General features: G+C 32.1%; 1 protein-coding gene across 6 annotated transcripts in view; it reads left to right on the top strand.

Annotated features, from left to right (window-relative positions):
* Nucleotides 1-22,853, top strand: part of DPYD (dihydropyrimidine dehydrogenase) — an 833,169-nt gene that overhangs the window by 95,602 nt on the left and 714,714 nt on the right. For all 6 annotated transcript variants that reach the window (XM_059138489.1, XM_059138488.1, XM_059138490.1 and 3 more), the window contains one exon: nt 9,907-9,989. In XM_059138489.1, coding sequence (XP_058994472.1) covers nt 9,907-9,989 — 83 coding nt within the window. The remainder of the gene's footprint in view (nt 1-9,906; nt 9,990-22,853) is intronic.

Raw genomic sequence — 22,853 nt, 5'->3', positions numbered from 1 at the left:
CACTGGGATTGTGAAGAGTGACTGATCACTTATTTTTTAGTTAGTGGGGGTTAGGGACAATCTCAAGGAATTTGGAAGCAATACTTCTAGGACCTTGAGAGACTAGCTACTGTTAAGGAAAGGTCATTATTGTTGTCTAGTAAAACATTAGTCATGGAACCCTTCAGATGTCTATCAGTGGGCCATGTGTTTGAGGGATGATTGCTAACATATTATCATTGGGGTGTTGGGGAGAAGAGATGTTTGTGGTTATCAGAGCAGAGTAACACTAACTAGAGCAAAGCTGTAGTGGTAAAACATTAAAGGAGGTCCTTGAGGTTGCTCTATGTAGTGATACAATCTATATGTCTCAGGAATCTTGCCTGGAGACTGTGAGATGCAGCAAAGTCTGCCCTTTGTTCCTTTTCCCCCCTGAACAACTTTGATCCTTAAATCTTTAAGGTTGCTGGGAGTGGAAGGTCTCATCTTCTCTAACTTTTTTCGGCTGAATAGGGGCATAGAGATGTCCCTCCAGCCCTAGAAGGTAAGTAAGTATAGTTCACTTAGTATAAACTGAGTTAAGTGTCCTGTTGGAGGAAAGTAGCTAGTAGGCAGGCGGTGACACTGAAGGATGAGCCAGTTCTACTATTTCAGCCTCTTTCCCCCCCTTAATCTAGAAAAATTTGAATCATTTCAAAGATATTCAGAAGTAATAAACATCTATTAGACATCTCTGCTCCAAGGAGAATTAATTTCTCTGTCTGTTCTATATTCTCACTATACTGTGATCAAATTGGGGGACTTACTGACCATTATATCCCTGGTGCTTAGCATGATGCCTAATATACAGTAGAATTTTCAATAATTTATTCTAAATTGAAATTTAATTGACTAATGAACTTTTATGATTTAGTAATTCTAAGACTTATATTTTAGTAGCTATGCCATCAACTCTCTATGACCTTAATAATACAGAAGTTTCTTCATTTATTACACTTAGTGTTCTAATTTTTAAAATTTAGGTTAATATGTAAATTTTAGATCCAACCTATTTAGTGTTAGTTATTGTGACTATTTCATAAAGGAAATGCAGTCCTATAAAAGTTAAGTCACATGATAACATAATTCTTTTTAAATTGAATAATGTAATTTGCTAACTTTATGCTTATTTCCAGCTCCATCTAGCATATGAATCAGTAGATATTTGGTTGAATTTGTTGTTGTTTGGTATAATTTAAGCGAAGATAACTCAGTAATCTTATTTAAATTTTTTAACATTCAGAAATCTCCTTGTATATTATTTTACTACCATGTTGCTATTGATATTCTATTTGTTTTATTATACTTTTATATAACCCTTAAAACAGATGAAATGTAAAACACTATAAAATCTATCACAGTTGAAACTCTAGACCTTCCTTCAACCCATGGGAATTCATTTGGCAGAAGGCCACCAAAACCAGTTCTTTTTGATGCTTAGTTTCTAGTTTCTGCTTTAATTGCTGCCAAAATCTGAGCACTTGGGGATTTAATTGCTCATTATATTTGTCACAGTGGTGTCACAGACCCAAATAAAGACTGTTGCATGAAAAATATTTATGGGTATTAATGTGGCCTAAACATGTGTATATTGGATTCCTTTTTTTTTTTTTTTTAACATTGTAAAGTATAGCATGTCAGAAATAAAACAGAATTCTTTAAGAATTTGGGCCCCGCTTTATTAATAAATTATTATTATCCATCCAGTCCAGTATCTAAATTTAACAAGCAACACCTAGGGGAGGACCTATTCAGAACTTTTTTATATTCGTTTTATTCAGTATACTATTTTGAAGCAGTTTCTAAGGGATTTAAGTCTGGCTCTGAGGATAGACCAGTTGGGTTAAAATCCCTGTATCCCTTACTAGTTATATGATCTTGGGCAAGTTATCTTAGTCTCCCTGCACCTGTTTCCTCATTTATAAAATATGAATCACTATGTTGTTGTGAAGATTATATGAGCAAAGTTCCTAGAAAACTGTCAAACATAGAGAAAGCCCTCAATGTTTGCTAGTTACCATAATTCAACTTTATATGCCAAAAAACTATGAAGTTTAGTATAGTTGTTTATATGAATTTCCAGTTTCCTACTAATTAAGTAGGGATAACCTTTGCCTGCTGTCGCAAACAGCATGCCTGGTCAGCACTAAATCTAGTACCTCTCATGTCCTTCCCTTTTTACTGTGTTCCCACTTGCTTGTTCCATAGCCGTAGGCTAGTAGTCTGCTTCTTGTTCCAGTCTTTTATTACTAATCACTTATTTTTCTTGTTCTTGTGCTTGCTAATCTGAGGAGTAGTTTGTTTATTCATTTTGTGTGTTCCCTTTTCCCTTTTACTTACTCTCTGCCTTTCCCGTCTTTCTTTCCTATAAAGTACAATGTGTCTGCTGTGATGGTTGCAATTACCTTGAGCAAAGAAAATTATTAAGCATTTGAAAAGTAGGAAAGGCAAGTCATCACCATGGCCAAGATTATTTTTTTTAGAATAGCTGGGAAGTTTTTGTATCCTGGAAATTAAGTCCCCTATGTCTTTCTTATGCCTAAAATTGTCTTCTGGGATAGTCCTTTAGTACAATATAGAATCCCCTAGAATGAATAACATATTAAGTATCTGTTGCATAAAAATAAATTTATAATTTTTCTCAGATTCATACTCATGTGAACTAGGCCAAGAATAGATTTTGACTGGACATTGGCTCTACTTAACTTATAGTTGTCCCTAACATTAGGGAAATGTTATTAGTGAATAGAACACTAAGTCTGTTTTCCTCTCATCCAATGGATCTGATGTTTAGTTTTATTTATGGGTAGGATGAAGAGATAAAGGTGTTAGCTGCTTGAGATGTTTCTCTCATTATGGTAAAAGAATAGCATTTGTTTGAATTAGAGTTAACTCATACATCTCTTCTCTCAAACATTGTTCCTGAAGAAAAAAAAAAAATGGATTTGATTTCCATTTCAGGACATTGAAATATTTGGGGGGAAGCTAACATACCATTAAATGCTTACAGGGTTGGCTGGCTTGCCTGCCTGCCTTCCATCCTTCCTTCCTTCCTTCTTTCCTCCTTTTTCATTCTGTTGGGTACAATAAGCTTCGTGCAGGCTCAGGGAGTGTGAAACATGGAGCCTTCTTTCCTTTTCTTTTAGTCAGCATGATACTCATTTTGGGTTCTTACTCTACCTCATAGCAAAACATGTAATTTTAAACACTTCCAGATAAAATTTCTGCTCTAGGGGCACCTGGGTGGCTCAGTGGGTTAAAGCCTCTGCCTTTGGCTCAGGACATGATCCCAGGGTCCTGGGATCAAGCCCCTTATCAGGCTCTCTGCTCAGCAGGGAGCCTACTTCCTCATCTCTCTCTGCCTGCCTCTTTGCCCACTTGTGATCTCTCTCCTGTCAAATAAATAAACAAAATCTTAAAAAAAAAAAAAAAAAACCACTGCTGAAGTTAAGTGTTTTTGTCATTGAAATGAAGAAATACTTATAAATGCTCAGGAATACTCTTTGTTCTGAGAACTTACCCTTAATTTCTGGAGCCACAGTGAGTTTGCTGGGTCCACTTCAGGGCTCCCTGTTCAATTTTCCTCTTTCTTCTGCCTCAGGAGAATGTTCTCATTTCCTATCCCTGTGGCCAGAAAAGCTAGATAGTCAAATAGTCTTTCACCTCTATGGTTTATGCTCAGGATGAGCCTTTAAGAACTCAAAATCCAATAATTTTTCATTTTTTAATGTCTTTCATTAGCTTATTCTACTGCAACTGTGGAGGCTAAGATAAAGTTTAAAATTATGAAGAGGAGGGAAGTCATGAAGGATATCAGGGTCAAAAGACAAAACAAGCAATTTATTTTTTCTTTATGTTCTCAATTCACTGCATAGAAAAGGAGGCAAATGCATTTGTTTTAATAGCATCTACATCTTTGTGAGATTCCAAAAACATGTATTTTTGAAAATATGAATCTGAAAAAAAAATTTCCTTAAGAATCACGTTTTTTAAAAGATTATTTACACTTGGATTTTACTGTAATATGAACTTTTCCAAACATTGATTAAATTAACATTCATTTTTTGGAAGGATCTATAAATTGTAAGAAATAATAAAAGCTTATTTTTTATTTTTATTTATTGTATTTATTACACAGCTTTTCCTAGGGGACTTCTGACATGTATATTGGGATGACAAGAGGCTTTCGTGGACTTCATCTGTGTTTGCTTTTGATTCTAAGCTACTGTTACACTGTTGTAGCGGGCTGCCTTAACTATTTGTTATCTGTGACTTTCTTTGCCATGAGCATTATTGCTCTAGTCTAGGGAGTAACATTAAATGGCTAAACTGAGATCTTAAAATTCTCTCTTAATTACAGTAGTGCAATTAGCAGGCCCTTCCATCAGTTTTAACAATTAAATCTCACATTTCCTATAGCATTGTGGGTCTAAGAGACAGTACCCTAATTCAATACACTTGTTTTTAAATAAAGAGATTCAGATACAGTGTTTGATTTTGTTAATCCCTGTTGGTAAATGCAAAGTGTAGAAGATTTTGAGCCATACAAAACAAATATATCCTGTCAGGGGACAGATTTATTTCTATGAAATGACTCCATTTAGCAAAAACGTGCGTGTGTGTGTGTGTATGTGCGCGTGTGCACGTGCTTGTGTCTATATATTTAAAATTAGCGATTTATTACCAATATGCCCATAGCAATTAAATAGAAATATCTATTCTCACATCTGATTTAGAAACCATCTGTGAGAGGCATCAAGTAAATGTAGGTACTGTTTTTCATATCTAAAATCAAGTAGTAAATTTTGAAAAAAAGAAGGGTTATGAAACCTTCTGCTTTAAGATTTAAACACATGTCTCTTAGCAATAATTCATCTAAATTGTTAGAGTCGGCAAACCTACTTGCAGAAGAAAGTAAAATTATATGATGAAAGAGAAAATATGCATTGTTTTCTATTAATGGTTGAACTGGAGGGGTGAAGGAAATTAGAATCAGAAATCTTGAATTTGAGTACCAACTTTACCATAGAATACAATAGTCAAATACTTGGAGTGCATTTTAAGTGAAAACAATTTGAATTACATGGGAATAATCTCAGTCAATGAGCATTTGTTTTTCTTTTTGAAATGTTTTTAAGCTTTTAATAAAATTTCAACCATATATTCCTGTCCTGTGTTTAAAATATCATGAGCAGAGGCGCCTGTGTGGCTCAGTGGGTTAAAGCCTCTGCCTTCAGCTCAGGTCATGATCTTGGGGTCCTGGGATAGAGCACCACATCGGGCTCTCTGCTCGGCGGGGAGCCTGCTTCCCTCCCTCTCTCTCTGCCTGCCTCTTTGCCTACTTGTGATCTCTCCCTCTGTCAAATAAATAAAATCTTAAAAAGAAGAAAAAAATAAAATATCATTAGCAAACCAAATAAAAAAGAAATTGGCTAAATAAATAACACCACATAGAGGCACTGGAATATTATGCAACTTTAAAAATTGCATTGTGAGATGTGTTTAGAATTATGGATAGATACTATTCATATATTAAGTTTAATTATATGAAGGTTAAAAATAGTGCATTCCAAATACCAGATAACTAGTAGTTGTGCTTGGGTCTTTTTAGGTATTCATTTACTCCAAAAGGCATTATTGGGTGAATAGCAGTTGTTAACAGTAAGCTATGTTGTAGGTTGCATGTAGCAAATGGATGTAACTGAATTTATTACATGATTTTTTTTTTTTTTTACTTTGTGTACATTGTAAAAGTAAAGAAAACTGGTGATTAGAAATTTCCTAGACAATTTGAAATAAATGAAAACTTTCATGAACCCACTGGCAAACAATTAGAGGAGGAAAAATCTTAATAAACTACATATTTAATAGAAATGTTAAGAAATACTGAAACGATCCTGTTTTACATTAAACTTCTTTTATTGTTAGCATTTATTTTATTGTAATGTATTAAGAAAGCAGCATAGTCAACATAAAATGTACAGATATTCCAAAAGCTTTAAAAATTTTATTTGTTTCTGAATTATTTTGAAATCAAAAGAAATATAAAGCCACAACTGAAACTTTGAAAAACATTGGTAATTGTAATTTTAGAGAAGTGCCCTTGTTTATTCAACATTCTCTGGTAATCTGAATTACTCATTTCATTTCAAATAAGAGTGAGTTAGACTTTGTTATAGGAATTGGTTGTTTCATACAGAATTTTAATAAACAATAAAACGTTATTCTATGGTTACTAGTTGATAGCTAATATTTACTGTGTTGGATACTTTGAACTTCTTTATATGCACTTTTACATTCAAATTGTAGTGATATGTGATAGCATTATGATTTCCTAACCAGAATTCAAACTCTCTCCTAAAAAATTTTTATTGCATTATAATTACACATGGAAAAATCGAATGTTAGTACTCAGTTCCATGAATTTTCATAAAATGAATTAAACAGTGCTGTAGAAGACCCTCTTATGTCTCCTGTAGTCACTATTTTGATTAGCTTTGCGTATTTTTACAATAACTTCACGAGATGTATTTACATACCATAGAGTTCACTTTTATGTATATTCACATATTTTTATTCACATATTTTCATATGCTCATATTCACATATTTTTAGTATATACACAGAGTTGTGCATCTATCACCACTAATTCCAGAACACTTTTATCTCCCCCAAAAGAAACCTCATTACCATTAGCACTCATTCCCCCACTTTCTTCAGTCTTTGGCAACCACTGATCTCCTTGCTATCTCTGTGTATGTGCCTGTACTTGATGTTTTATAGAAATGGAATTATACAGGGGCATCTGGGTGTCTCAGTGGGTTAAGCCTCTGCCTTCTGCTCAGGTCATGATCTCTGGATCTTGGGATCGAGCCACGCGTCGGGCTCTCTGCTCAGCAGAGAGCCTGCTTCCTCCTCTCTCTCTCTGCCTACCTCTCCGCCTACTTGTGATCTCTGTTAAATAAATAGATAAAATCTTTAAAAAAGGAAAAAAAAAAGAAACGGAATTATACAGTGTGGCCTTTTGTATCTGGCTTTTTCACTTGGCATATTTTTAAGTCTCATCTATGTTGTAGTATATGGCAGAACTTTATATTGCACAATAATATTCTGTTACATCATTATACTGCATTTATCATGTTATCAACTTTTTGAGTTTTGGATTTTTTCCCCTATTTTTTTTCTGTTATAAATAACGACGCTATGGACCTTTGTATACAAATATGTATATGTGGATATATGTTGCCTTTCATTTCCATTCTTATACCAATACCACAATGTCTGGATTACTTTAGTTTTAGTGTCAGTTTTGAAGTCAGGAATTCCTTTATGAGTCTTTCAACTTTGCACTTCTGTTTTTAAGAATTTTTTGACTATTCTGGTCCCTTGTGTTTTTGTATGAATCTTAAGATCAGCCTGTCAAAATCTGCAACAAAATGTCAGCTGGGATTTTGACAGGAATTGCACTGAATCTTTAGATAACTTTAGGGTATAGCACCATTTTAACCTTATAATCCATGAACATGGGATGTCTTTCCATTTATTTTTGTCTTCTTTAACTTTTTTCTTGATATGTTGTGCTTTTCAGTGCACAAGTCATATGCTTCTTTGTTTAATTTATTCAGAAACATTTATTCTTTTTTATTCTCATATAAATGGAGGTTTTTTTTCATTTTTCGGTTTATCTTTGTAACTTTATCTTTGTAACTTTATATAAGTGGAATAATTTTGTTATGTGTTCTTTCTCTTTTGTGTGTCACATCTTTTGCTCAATATTATGTATGTGAAATGTATCCATGCACTCCATGTAGTTGTAGTGTGCTCATTCTTATTGCTATATAGTTTACCATTGTATTACTATATAATGATCTATTTATATATTCCATCTTGATGTACATTTGACTTGTTTCAGGTTTTGGTTATCTTGAATAATGTTACTAGTAACATTTTTGTACATGAATTTAGGTGAACATTTTATAAATCTCTTCTGGGTATATTCCTAGGCATGAGTTCAGCTTCTAAAGTACTTCAAAGAGCTTTACAAAATGATTGTAACATTTTACAGTTCCAGTGGCAGTGCTTCACTTGCTTTCTATACTAAAAAAGCAATTTGTATAATCTGTATTTTAGTCATTTTCACAGTGTGTAGTGATAATTCCATTGATGTTGAACATATTTGTTTGTTTTTAATTAGTAATTTTGGACATTCTTTTGTATATAGTGTTTATATAAGTCTTTTGCCCTATATTTTATTGAACTATTTGTCTTTTTTATATTTATTTGTAGGAATTCTTTATTTATTATAGGTATAAGTATTTAAAATAGTGTTAAACTGGCCTAAGTATAGAAAATTGAGTACTGGTTCATAATGGAATCCAGAAATAGAACATATATATACTGTGACTTACTTTATGGAAAAGATTAATTATAGTGGGGAAATAATTATTATTGATTTAATTACCTACATGGTGTGATTTCCTATCTCACATCATATACAGATATCAGTCATGTGAAATGCAAAACAATAAAATTTTATAAAAAAAATAGGAAAATATTCATAACCTTGAAGCAGTCAAGTATTTCTTTAAAAGGCAATAACTATTAACCACAAATTTAAGTAATAATAAATTTGACCTCATTAAAAATAAATTTTCTTTGTGAAAAGATGCTACTAAAAAATTGAAAAGATAAGACATGTAGCAGAAGGAGATATTTGCAATTTATATATCCAAAATAGGACTGTTATTCAGAATTCAAATTATTTTAGATATTTTGGTAATTTTCACTGTAAAAAACATGCTAATGTGTTAAAAATCTTTGCTCTAATTTGACTGCTTAAAAAAAAGCAAGATTAAAAATAGTGGTCTATATATTTCAGTAGATTTCAAATAAGTTAATTCTTATAAATTGGAAATTATTAATCTAAATTTTGTAATTTTCTAAAAACTGTTTTTAGTTAAAATTTAAAATGGAAGGAATACATTAATATTTAAAATTTTAGCTTGTTAAATTAGCTAAAAGCTGAATCTAATTATTTTATTACCTAAATGCCCCTAAATTCTATATAAAATCTAATATGCCAAAAGATTCATGGATACATTTTTAGTTTAAAACTTAATTGTATACTATGTTATGTTCTCAGAACTTATTTGGGTCATGTAACGTTTAGTTTTATATATAAAAATGTAGTTAAGATTGTAATAAAAAATAAAAATTGTTAGAAAATTCAGTCCAGTAATGCTGACAACCTGATATAATGTCACTTAATTTTAAAAAATTGAACTTTATTTTTAAACATACCTATGTATAAAATATATATTTATTTTTAAACATATCTTTATACATGTATTTATAAATATCATGCATAAAATTGTTATTTAAAGATCTCACTCTAAAATTTTGGTTGCAAATGTTGGAACTTTTATAATTATACCTGGGCTGTATCTTTCCATGTCAGTAACTGCTAATTTTTTTAGAACTAGTTATTTATACTAGATAGTTTGTCATGATTTCAAACTTATTTTTATTGACTTTCTCTTTTGAATTCAAACTGGTTTTGATATGCTTGAGATCATTTTAGAAAACTAATTTTTAAACCTCAAAGCTTTAGAAGTTGTACTGATTTTATATAAAATTAATTTATTCTATTTACCCCATTTTGAAAAATTGACAAAAAGACTTCTGTGATAGCTGTATCATAAGACATTTTTATTTTGTTACTGTTGAATTCACACTGTCAATTTTAATGAATCCCACCCAATTAAAGTGGTGTGCATATTTTTCATGAGTCCATAATCAATATAATCAAGTATATTTTTACATAATTGCATAGATATAATTTTATCTCAGGATGTTGGAGGATTAATGTGTTTTTTTAATATGTTGCAGAAATGCGAGAAGCTGGAGAATAATTTTGATGACATCAAGCACACGACTCTTGGTGAGCGAGGAGCTCTCCGAGAAGCAATGAGGTAAGTCTGGGTCACCATAGCAACAGTCACAGATGTGGTAAAGAAAAAGTCATTCTTCATTATTGGGGGAACAAATGAGTTCATTGCCACCATTCAGCTCTGTTCTCTAAGGTATTAATTTGTCAGTGGAGAGACTTCCCTTGAGGCTGTACTTTGGTTTTGAAGCTGCATAAATGTTAAGCCTCAGTGCACAGTAAAAAATGTAAATGTTTAATTTGTTACTTAAAATGCTTAAGGGGTGTCTTGTTTTATATTTATACTAAACTGTGTGATTGAATGGAAATATTGTTCATCTAAATTCTGCCTGAATATAAAAAAAATAAACAGTACAATGGTGGTTAAACTGAGTAGTATTTTCTCCTAATTAATATTTAATTTAAAAAGAGGTACTTAAAATTTCATATTCTATTAGATTTTATAGGATTATATCATAGTGTTTTTAAACTGATTTACATTTTCACACTTTTATAAAGCATATGGATTAACTTTTTTCAAATATAGTAAGCTTGTTTTTTTTTTTCCACTTTTTAACATTACTATTCTAAATATTTCTCTGAAATCTTCCCAAACTTGATACCTTTTAAAGAACTTTTAGGAAGCTATCTTTAAATCCATCTTTTACTCGACATGAAATATGTGTGAGGAATAAAACTCATCATCCTCAGAGCTAGAAAACAACAAATGAGATTAATCTTAAAAGTTCTGAGCTAAACATTTCAGTGGGATAATTTCTGTTATATTTGTATAGAAATAGTGTATTTACTTCTATTTAGTCCGAGAAACTATAATTGATTTTTAAAATATATCTCCTCCTATTTTTTTTTTAGGATCTTAAAGTTAAAAATAATTTAAAAATAAGAGAAAGTATAAACCTATGAGGCATCCTAGAAGGGTAGCTTGGGTACAATTTTGTTATTGCTAGGACACAGTTACCATATACTTTAGTTTAGAAGCTGCTCTCATTTAGTAACCTTCCTTTTACCGTGCAAGCAGCAGGGGAAAGTAATTAAATTTAATAGAAGCTGCCCTCATTTTGAAGCCACTTCTATTTAAAACCACAGGGGGAGGTAATTAAATTTAATGGAAACAGTAGCTTCTACACAAAGATACATGGTACTTCTGTATAGATGATTATGATGTCACAAAAAGAGGAATAATATATTACTAGTACTGAGAAATTACCAGCTGGAGCAAGTGAGCCTATTTTATTGTTAATGTCTTTACTAATAAAAAAAAAAAAAGAGGGAAAAATAGAACTGAGTATACAATAGAGAATTTGCACCTATAAAATGAAATCAGACATTCACAGAAGTTTTGAAAAATAGTAATAAATTAAAAATAAGGTATAAAATAGATTGTAAAAAAAAAAGCCAGTGTAGAAATTATGAATGAACTCCTGTTTTTCAACAGTCTTTATCCTGTATCTAAAACTACCACAGTTATAAGTTGAAGACATTGTTTTTGTACATGCTTGTTACAATGATTTTGAATATATTAAGTGTCCACCACAATATTTATCTAGGAAACTACATTTACTCTCTGCATCTTTTTATATGTATGCAGTTTGAAGTAAACATATATGCACACAAGAAGACAAAGAGAATGCCAGCTCTGAAGCTCTGAATAAAAGAAGTGAAGCCCTAAAATATAGAAGGAATTATAGAGGGGCAATGTGAATGAAATGGATGTGACTGAGGGAAATATAATGAACAAGGAAGGGACATGTAATTAGTATAGAAAATTGGTTAGCAGGGAAAACCAAACTGAGTTATGGGAGTACTGTGTACAAAGAGATTATTCTGCCAAATTTGGTAATACTTACATTTTAGAAAATGCCAGGATAATCTGCTTTTTAAAAAGTGGAAATGAACTAATAAGAAAAACAAGTATTACCTTGTTGGAGTAAGCTTTCAGTCACTCATGCTATCAGATAAAGCAGTGTTCTAGATAATTTAAATTAGCTTTTAATTATATGGTTATACAATGTACTTTGTTTACATAAGCTTTATTTTTTACACATACAAACATATTCATAGTGTTTAGATTCACTAAACACGAATAATTCAGTAACCAAAGTATTCAACAATTTACTATACTGTGGGCATGCCACTTTTGTTTTTGCTTCTGTTTTTTGCCTTTAGGAAATGTAGCAGGAGCTCATTCTTTTATATGTAAGATTATAGAATCGTAGGGGAAAAAGTCGTGATGCTCTGTGACTAAGAATAAGAGGAGAATGCATAAAAGGGCAAAAATTAGTTGTTCTCTCATCTGTGATCAATTTTTGCCTTATATGAAGGGTGTCTGGATCACAGAAAACTATGGAGAGGGTGAGAAATTTGATGTAGGCCTTCCAAGCCAGCCAGTTTTACAGGTAGAAGGGATAGAGTTGAGCAGTCATGGAGGCCTGCCGGTGCAAGGTGTACATCGGGAACAGTTAGTAGCTGATGTAAAGCAAAATTTTTCAAGCTCTTTTAAACATACGTTTCCCTACAAAAGTCACATAGGCAGAATGTTTGAATTGGTAACATGTCTCCTTATAGGTCAAGAATCCTTGGGTGGAAATGAAGCAGTGTGAAGTTGGCAAAGGTGATAGGAGCAATTCAGAAGCTCAGTGTGCAAGAAGGGGCAGTGGAAGACTGCTATGAATAATTTGCTGAAATCCTCAGCATTGGGGCTGCCCTTAGAAGGCTGGCTGGAAACGTGTTTGTTACTATATTCTGGAGGCCAGTTACCTAGAATCTAGCTTGCTGTGATAAAGAATATAAATTATGTCAAGAAGTCATGTTTTTATGGAAGGGAGTAACAGAACGAAATATAAAATTAGAATTTTGTAGAATTCTAATGGAGAAGAAGTTACAATGCAGGGATAGGTAACAGTCTTTCATTTATTTAATAAATGTTTATTGGGTTTTTGTAATATACCAGGTGACAAGAATATAGAAATGAGCAAGAGACAATTCCTGCCCTCAAGTAGCTAATAGTTGAGTGGAGGAGACAGGTATAAAAATCAAATACTTGATGTAAAGACTTGAGTCCTTTCTTTAGTTCTCCATATTTCATGGTAGCTTTGGTCTTGGTCCATGACATGGCCTAGCTCAGCTATGGGAACATTCTCTTCTCTTGGAAGCTTAGCCTCTGCAGCAGCCCGTGGGTGGCTCTGGACACCTGCAGTGATGTTCTTGTCTTGAGTGTGTCTAGCCTGGAGAAGCTAGAACAGAAGAGGACAGAATCTGAAGATTGATATTTTTTGAGTGCTATATTTGGGCACTGTCACCAAGTTAGATATCCCTTCCTATTTATTAAAGTTCTACCATTTTTTATGAACATAGAACAGGAAAGAGGATTCTGTTCTTGCTTGGTTCTCTGTCATCTCATCTAATCTCTCTTCATAGCCAGTCTTTGCCCTGAAGTCTTGAAAGTGTTCTTTTCTCAGTATCCCAGCTCATGAATCATTTTAGGCCCCTCCCATGCTTCCCTCTGATTCCAGATACGAGGACCTGGAGCCAGAATCTTAAAACACAAGATGCTACAACCTACTCTGGGATGTACTGGCTAAAAATAGCCAGATACCTGATCAGGTTTTAGCTAACCCTAAAATGGGAAGAAAAATAATTTAAAAGTTTGTGTTTGCAGCAGAATAGAGGGCGCAGTGTAGGGGATAAGAGAGCTAGAGAAATCAGTGACCTCACTAAGATAAAGGTGGAAGGTGTAGAGATCAACAGAGCAGGGACATATTTTTGAGAAATATAGAGAAATATTTAGAATGTAGATCTGATGAGACTTTGGCTTAGCTTCAATAAATCATAATTCTGACTTAATCTGTGCTACTCTATTTAAAACCTTTTAAAGTACCCTTACCCTTTTTGAATAAATTATAGCTTATTTGTGTGCCCAACTTGAAAGTAAATTCCATGAGAGTAGGAAGATTGCTATTTTGCCCTTGTTTGTTTTTTAGGCTCATCATAGTATTAGCGTATAATAGTGCTCAATAATTATTTGTTGAATTCTTGATAAAGATAAATATAAGGAGAATCACTAAGGGCAAGTCAAATGTTTTTATTTTGAATATTTGGATATACATTAATATATATAGAGAAAAGAGGATTAAAGAAGAGTATCTTGGTTTTCAGATGAATTTGGGATAGCTATGGCAAACTCGTGTAAATCTGCGATAAGCAGAGGAAAAATTTAATTCTACAACTCAAGAAAAATACTGGTGGTTGATGTGCACATTTGGGACTTGTTAAGTATCTTGATTCTTGTAGCCATAGGAAAGGATATGATTTCCAAGAATAGGACATCAAATCAGACAGGAGGAGAGTCTAACCAGATGCCTTAGAAATTATTGGGCTTAGGAAAATGTGTGTCACAAAGAGACATATTTTGAGATTTAAAAATTATAAATAACTTTCTCCATCAGAGTAAGTTGGAACTGTAAAATGGTGTGCCTAAGAAAAAAAGGGTGGGCGTCATTTCTGGCCAGTCTTCTGTGGCTCCTGAAGATATCTAGAGCAGTGCTGCACAGTAGAACTTACTGTGAACTGGAGTAGAACGGTCTTTAGTAGAAATGTTCTATGTCTGTGTTTTTTTTAGCATGATTGCCCCTGGCCACCCATGGCTCCTAGGCACCTGAATTATGGCTATTGTCACTAAAGAACTGAATATTTAATTTTATTTCACTTTTATTGATCTTAATGTAAATAGTTGTATGCAGTTAGAGGCTGTGGTTTGGACAGCACCCTGCAGGGATATGTTTGAGTTGCTAACCTGATGTTCGTCCATCTCTCACTAGTGGGATTCTCATCAGTGGAGTGAGTGGCTAGGGTAAGGCCAAAACCATGTTCACACACATCACACATATACATCACACACTGGCTCTCTCAAAAAATGAAGGGTACAGGATAGATTCATTACATGGTAATGGTTGTAAAACCAAAATTAACAACAATGACTTGATATGGAGGAGGTAAGTGACTATTATTCTTTAAGAGTATTAACAACAAGAACACTCTAGAAATTAATAAAATAATTTAGTAATGTGGTCAGATTTAAGATAAAGATGGAAATTTATGAGGTTTTCTATGTATTACCCATAACCAGTTAGTGGTTGCAATGCATGATCCTGTGATTTTATTATATTTATAAGGTACCCTGAATCATTCAGGACATGCTGAATCACTGAATAGGTTGTATAAGAGGTGGTTGTTTTGTTATTTGGAAAAAAGAAATCATTTTACATGTTCACCTCATAGATGCTAAAGGATGTTTCATGTATATTAAAGAGCTAAATAAAATAAATGAAACAGCCAAAGTCTACTAGACATGGAAGAGAATTTTTTTTTTCTTTTTTTGAGGTTTGGATGGGGAAAGAGATGATAAGCCAAGAAGTAGTTGAAGAAATCACTAAGCTTTGCCTGCATTAAAAAAGCTTCTGTATGTAGAAAGAAATCATGAAATTAAAAAACAACATCAGTGTAGTATATTGCTGTGTGTTTAAAAGATTCAGAAAGATTAGGAGCTCAGTGGATAATTGGCAAAGTATGATTAAGAAATCTTTGAAAATATTCAACTGTAACAGCCAACAAAATATAAGTTATGTAAAAAATGTACTAATTTCTTGATTACTGACATTACTGCAGTTCAGGGGGGAGATTTTTGAGTCCTAGCACTGGAATAGCAAGACAGCCATTTCTCATTCTCAGAGCTCAAGAAGAGTGGAAATGATTGCTGCATTTAAGGAAAGGATTGCGCCAATAAGTACGAAAGCCTTAAAACAAACATACCCTTTCCACATTAATTTAACTTCCTGAAATAGATTATACAGAAAGCTTAGAAATTATGGACAATCTGAATCTGTTTCTCAAATTATTAGACCATAACAGCAAACAAATTGAACAGAACCTAGTAATATACTCTTAAGGAGACAAGGAGATGAGTATTATATATGTAATACATATGACTTATATTTTTATACACATGCATATGATTTTATATTTACATTTATATATTTAAAGTTAAATATACTTATGATATAGATTTAACATGTTTTATATTTAACATGTTAATATATTTATAAAATATATATTTAACATATGTTATATACACACAGTGGTAAATTGTGGCATATTTAATTCTATCTGGATATTAAAATGATCTTTACCACAGTGTTTTTAGTAACACAGGAATCCTCATGTTAAAATGTTCACTGTAAAATGCCAGGAAACAAAATTGCATGTAGAACATTATCTCCACTGAATATAAAGAATGCAGAGGAAGATGAGATTAAAATGTAGTAAAATAGCTATTATATTTAGGTGATGGGCGAACAGATACTTTTTTCAGGCTTATAATTTTCTGTTCTAAATTTTCTATAATGGAAGCATATTATTGAATGATTTGAAAAATAATGAAGTAAGATATGGAGAAATGGAAAGAATAAAATATGAATACTAGGATAAGTGGTAAAAATCAGATTTTAGACTCCAACTGTGATTTTAGGTAAATTAATCTTTTTTAGTCTTACTTTTTTATAAAGTAGGATTAAAAACTTAATAGGATTGATATGAAAAACAACAATAATGTAGGAGAGGATGCTTTGTAATTTATGAAATATTAATAAAATGAAGGTATAAAGTATTATCTTTGTATACATTATTTGCATTTAATGGTGTTATACTGATTATTTCTAAGAATTTACATATGTCATACATAATGGAATTGCCTGGAAAACTTCAGTGTAGCCTTAGAATGTAGAATACCAGAGGGAATATTTCTTGTCTAACTTATGCAGAGTTTACTATAGTTCCATAGCTGTGTAGAAATATTGTACAGGATTGCTAAAAATGATGACATAAGGAAAAACATTTTAAAGACAGGAAAAACTGCATCTCTGGGTTAAATCTCTGTCTTTTGTATGATACTAGGGAATTTAGAGGTAAAATTCACTTCTTTTCATCATATTTTTTTCCTTATTACTGCCAGTTCAACCTTCTTATCATGCCAAAGTGATTTGACTTCTATATTATCATATTTTGCCCCTTTCTTAGACCCTGTAATAAATTCTAAACATCGAGGGTGAAACGTGGAACCTTTTTAACATTGTGTCTCTCTGTCCCCCTTCCAGTTTCAGAGGCAATAGTGGGACATGTTTAGTACATATGTGAAATTGGAAGGTAATTCAGTTGAATAACTTGAGAAGAGGGAGTGTCAAATTCTGAAAAAGGAATGGTACATATAGTTTATTAAGAAGAAAAAGTAAAAATATGGTATGAAGTTTTTAGATAAAGACTTAATACATAAAAATAGAGATTAGTCAGATTTATGGTTACACCTCTATGGCAAGAATATAAATTACATTTTTTGGAATATGAGCATTGCTAATAAGGGGTCAGTATTTTAATTGCAGAGCCAAACCTATTCAGTGACACCATTTACATTTAGATTTTTATTATTAGAGATGAACTTCCAGGACATATATGAAATTTATTCTTCCTTTTTGCTTGGCTTCGTCACGTGTTAGGAATTCTGTCACTAGATGGTGATGTTGAGTTGCACAGTTTATGTTTCTGGCTTTTTTTCTGGTGTGTGTAATAGTGATTGTAGGTGGGCCATAAACACAGCCGTTTATACAGAGTTAAACAAAGTGTAACTATATAAGCTTGGAAAATAGTTTTAAGACATACAACCACATTCTAAATATTATTTAAGTCACAAAGTTAACATTGCTTTAATGTGCTTGTTTCTTTACTTCAGACTCATTAGACTTTGGGAGGTGAGAGATACACAAATAACAATCTAAACTTTTCATTAAAGACTCAGGTCTTAAGGAGAGATCCAGTGACATTTAAAAAGAAGTATTTTCCAGTTTTTCTCTTCTATACGTGTTAGTCTAAAAGGTACATCTTTAATTTCACTTCTCTGTTAATATCCAGTGGTAATGGGACTGTTTACCAACTGAACTAAGGGTTGTGTTACTCCTGGTACCTAGCTGCCTATTGTTACATTAATGTTTTAGTTATATTAAGATTGCATCCCTTACTAAACATAATGGTTAAGCTACACTGATACTTCTTTAAGTAGTACCTCTACATGAACTGCGTAAAAACTGTTTCTATGAGTAGTTTTGTCTATCTGAATAAGATTTGAAGATAAGAATATTAACATTATCCTACTTAATCTTATTTTTATAGATAAATTTGTATGTATGCCTATATTATATATGTGTAAATGGGTATGTTTGTATATGTAAATGTGTACTTTCTATCTCTCTGTTTAAATCTTCCCTTCCCAGTCAAGGAAATCTTGCAGTATTTTGAATTTGGAGATTCCTGTGCTTTTTAGACATATCTCTTAGGATTACAAAGACTTATGTACAAGGGGGTTCAATGAAATTCTTTTATGACAGTAAAGAAGGAAAGGGGAGGAGAAGACAACCTAAATATTTATGAATAGTGAGTTGGATAATTTTAAAAATGAATGTAGGGCATGAAAAAATTTGAAATGTCATTGAAGTAAAATATAAGGTGAGAAAGTATTAACAAAATACTTATAGCAACATCATCAGGTTTTTAAGTAGTATGGACAGTAAATACAATTTTTTCAAAATTCTGGATGCATTATATAATGTTATCAATGATTATAGATGACAACATCTGATACATTTTTTTGGCTTTCAAAGTTTTTAAAAATAAACATTATAATCACAAATATCATGTATATTTGCATATTTGTGTTTGTTTTTTAACTCTATGAAAAGTTTGACCTGTGAGATTAGATTCAGAAGCAATGTTTAGTTTTCTATTTCAATCAGATTTCTTGATCCTTCATAATTACATTTCTCCAAGTCCTATTTCACTAACAGGTTCAGCAAGTATCTCTCTTGAAGGTAACCCTCCTCAACCAGGTCAGCAAATGATAAGAGTATCTTCTTATTCTTCTATGCAGAGGAGACTATCTTGTCTTTATCATTTCTTACACAAAGAGGCACGTACTCCACCATGCCCAAAGTAAGTTCCTACATTTGGTCATCTAACATATGCAAGTGGCAACCAAGCTGTGAATATCTTAAGATTTCGTGAAATCTAAACACAAAAGTATGCTATCACTTTTTCTAGATAATGATTATATGACTACTCTAATAAATATAGTACTGGAATACAGCTTAGAAAATGTTGGTTAGGCATTAGGGAAATGATTAATTACTTAAAAAAATATGAAATTAATTGAATTTGGTTATATATTCTGTGTAACTAAGTTTATGCAATTTGTGTAATATGAGTATATGTATATATATACATAGACACATTTGACACACAAATACATATGGGTACAAACAAACATACATTTGGTATCATCTATTTATAGCATAAATTATGAATGTTCCTTTCACTCACTTCAGAGGCGAATGAAAGCAAGATTTGTCATTTAATTTTTGATGGACCAAAGATATTTTAATTTTTTCACTAGTCATGGGAAATAGGAGAAAAGTCCTATATTAATTCTCAGTCATGTTTATTAGTAAAATTAAATATATGCTTAGCATTAATACCTCTGAATTATTTATGGATTTGGTGGTGATTGATATATATGAATTTGGAACTATGTTGATTTACAAATCTTTTTCTCTACTTTGAATTTTAATTAGAACTTGAATTTGAGAAATATTGATAATATATTAATATAATATATATATAATTAATATAATATAATATATTAATATAATATAATATAATAAATTATTAATGATAATTTTTAAAACAATAGACAATTGAAATCAGGCATACGTTAATTTAATTATATGCTTATAAAATGCATTATCATGTTTATTAAGCTAAATATTCATTCACTCATTTAACCTGGTGCCTGCTATGTATTAGACACCATTAAAAAGGAGTATTTGTAGAAGAAAATCAAATTAAAATGATAACTACCATTTTATGACAACTCAGTAGCTTTAAATGATAGACCAGAAAAGAAAATATAAGTCATTGGTAAATTGGATGTTTATCTTTAAAACAACAAATTAGCAGCAGTATACATAAATAGAATTTAGCCATGCTAACAAGAAAATTTCATTTCCGCCTTAGTAGCTTAAGATTGTATATTAAAGACTAGAAAGGAAGGGATACAGCTTTTGTTTTGCTACCAAAGAAAAGTGCAGAGCTAAGTCTTACTCTAGAATGCTTATCATTTTAGATACAGACTTTGAATGAGCAGCTAATAGCTAAAATTATTTAGGAGATAAAAATTGGTACTGTGAGGATTAGCTTTAATTTTAAGTATCCATAATTGAAGTGCCACATTATGATTTTAATGTTATGATAATCTTGTTAACAAGCTGTTGTGTATATACTATCATATTTTAATGTAGTTGCAAAGCTTAAGTAAACCATAAAGTAAATTGCTTTTTGAATCAGGCTTTTACAAGTGGAAAATTAGTGGTTTACATGTTTTGAATACATATTTTGTAATTATGCTTGGCATTTTCCACAACTTAAGAAGAATAATAGAATAGGTTTATAGATAATACATTATTGTTCATAACACATTGGCATATTTTGTTATTGCCCATTCTAATTAGCTTGGGTTTATTCCACATGTACTATAAAATAATAACTGATTCTGTTTCTTTTTCTGTATAGTCTTCTCTTCTGGAAGATAGACATTGTAGTTTAGTTATGCTATTTCTCATTTCCCATATATTAGCACATTGCTTTTAACAGAAAATTAATACCTTTTCTTGTCTTGTATCTGTATAGGTTATTATGATATACATTGAATCACATCCATTGGGGGTGTTTGTGTTTATTTGTCTTTGGGGAAGGAAAAATGTGTCCAATGCTAATAATTGGTGAAGATAGATAGTAAGTTAGATACATTTTTTTCTGAATTTCTTGCTTCAGTTGACAAATACAAAGCATGGCAATTTGGTAGTCTAAAACAGAAATAAACACACTTCTGGGACCCTGGGTGCCTAAGCCTGACTCTTGGTTTCGTTTTACCTCATGATCTCAGGGACCTGGGATGGAGCCCCCCAAGGCAGGCTCTGTGCTCAGCTGGGAGTCTACTTGAGAATTCTCTCTCTCTCTTTCTCTACCCCTACCCCCTGCTCTTCCTTTCCTTCTCTCAAATAAACAAAATATTTTTTTTTAGAAGGAAGAAACAAACTTCTATATAAAAGTCCATGAAGTAAATTCTTCCCTCTTTCTGGTTCATACAGTCTCTGTTGTAGTTATTCAGCTATGCTGATGTAGTGCAAAACCAGCCACATAGACAATATGTGAACTAATATTACTGCATTGGTGCGGTACATTGGTGCATTGCTGGTTGCATTGGTATGGCTGTGTTCTAATAAAATGTTACAGAAACAGGCAGCCAGGTGGATTTATCCCATGGGTCATCACTTATTGACCTCTGGTTAAGAGCAGATTTGACATAAATCAATTAAAATAAATATCAGGGGTGCCAGGGTGGCTCAGTCAGTTAAGTGTCTGCCTTTGGCTTGGTTCATGATCTCGGGGTCTTGGGATGGAGCCCTGCCCACCAGGGAGTCTGCTTCTCCTCTCTCTGTTCATGCTCTCTCTCTGTGTCTCTCTCAAATAAATAAATAAAATCTTAATAAAATAAATTTTAAAAAATAATTTGGTAAATATATTATGAATCTGTGATTGTCTCTGATAGATTAATACTGAGAAATAGTACAAAGCTCTTCCAATTTTATTAACAAAGATGACTACAGAACATTAATGAGTGTCATTATTTCCCAATTTCTGAGTCATTCCTTGAAATTGAGTAAGTTGCTCTTCCTAGATTACTCATTCAAGTATATAAGCATAATTCACAGATAAATCACCCATTGCCATTGTAAAATCACCAATACACAACCAATATGAGGTCTTAGTATCAATGCCACTGAATCAATTAGCATTAATTTGTTATGTTCATGGTTTAGAGTTAAAATGTAGACTAACCACTGAAGAACTGTCTACATTATGAAAGAGTATAATGTTACTCTTCAATTTGGCCCTAATTTGCCACAGTGTGGTACCTATAAAAATACAACATTGTGATATCTTAGTTTGCTAATCATTCATAAATATGTGGAGAATCAAGGCTGTCTACTAAGTTACATATATAATATCTTATATTTATTGGAAATATTGTGATGTGTTCCATAAGTCATTATTTTAACTCCTTTATAATGTTTTATACCCATGGAACTAGATAAGGAACTGCCTTCATTTCAAAAGTTTAACCAATCTATATTTAATAAATCTGTAAATTATAAATAGTGATTTTTCTTCTAGTCCACAAAGAATATTTTTTGTATTAAATGAGATGTCATATGGGATACTCTGAGCTCTTTTTAAAAAGTGCTCTTGAAGGGCGCCTGGGTTGCTCAGTGGTTAAAGCCTCTGCCTTCAGCTCAGGTCATGATCCCTAGGGTCCTAGGATCAAGCCTCGAATCAGGCTCTCTGCTCAGCAGGGAGCCTGCCTCCTTCTCTCTCTGCCTGCCTCTCTGCCTACTTGTGATCTGTCTGTCAAATAAATAAAAATCTTTAAATAAATAAATAAATAAATAAATAAATAAAAAGTGCTCTTGATGTTTAAATTTCAGTCATCTTAATGTTTTCCAAAGAGCATCTGAAGAAAATTAATTTAATTTAGTACATTTTCTAACTTTTAGCCCTATAGTTCTCTCCCACTAACTTACAGCTCTATAGTTCTCTCCCATTTTAAGGGCCATTATTTTGGAATGCAAATAGAAGAAATAGCCATTTTATTTTGAAATCTTCCATAATATCAGCTTTCATCAAGTTTTAGTACAAATAGGTGTTTGTCACTGAACTACAGAAGTAATACTTT

Source organism: Mustela lutreola, chromosome 10, assembly GCF_030435805.1.
Source record: "Mustela lutreola isolate mMusLut2 chromosome 10, mMusLut2.pri, whole genome shotgun sequence".
NCBI lineage: Eukaryota > Metazoa > Chordata > Mammalia > Carnivora > Mustelidae > Mustela > Mustela lutreola.
Note: the sequence above shows the minus strand (reverse complement) of the source record. Positions and strands in the feature narration are given on the sequence as shown.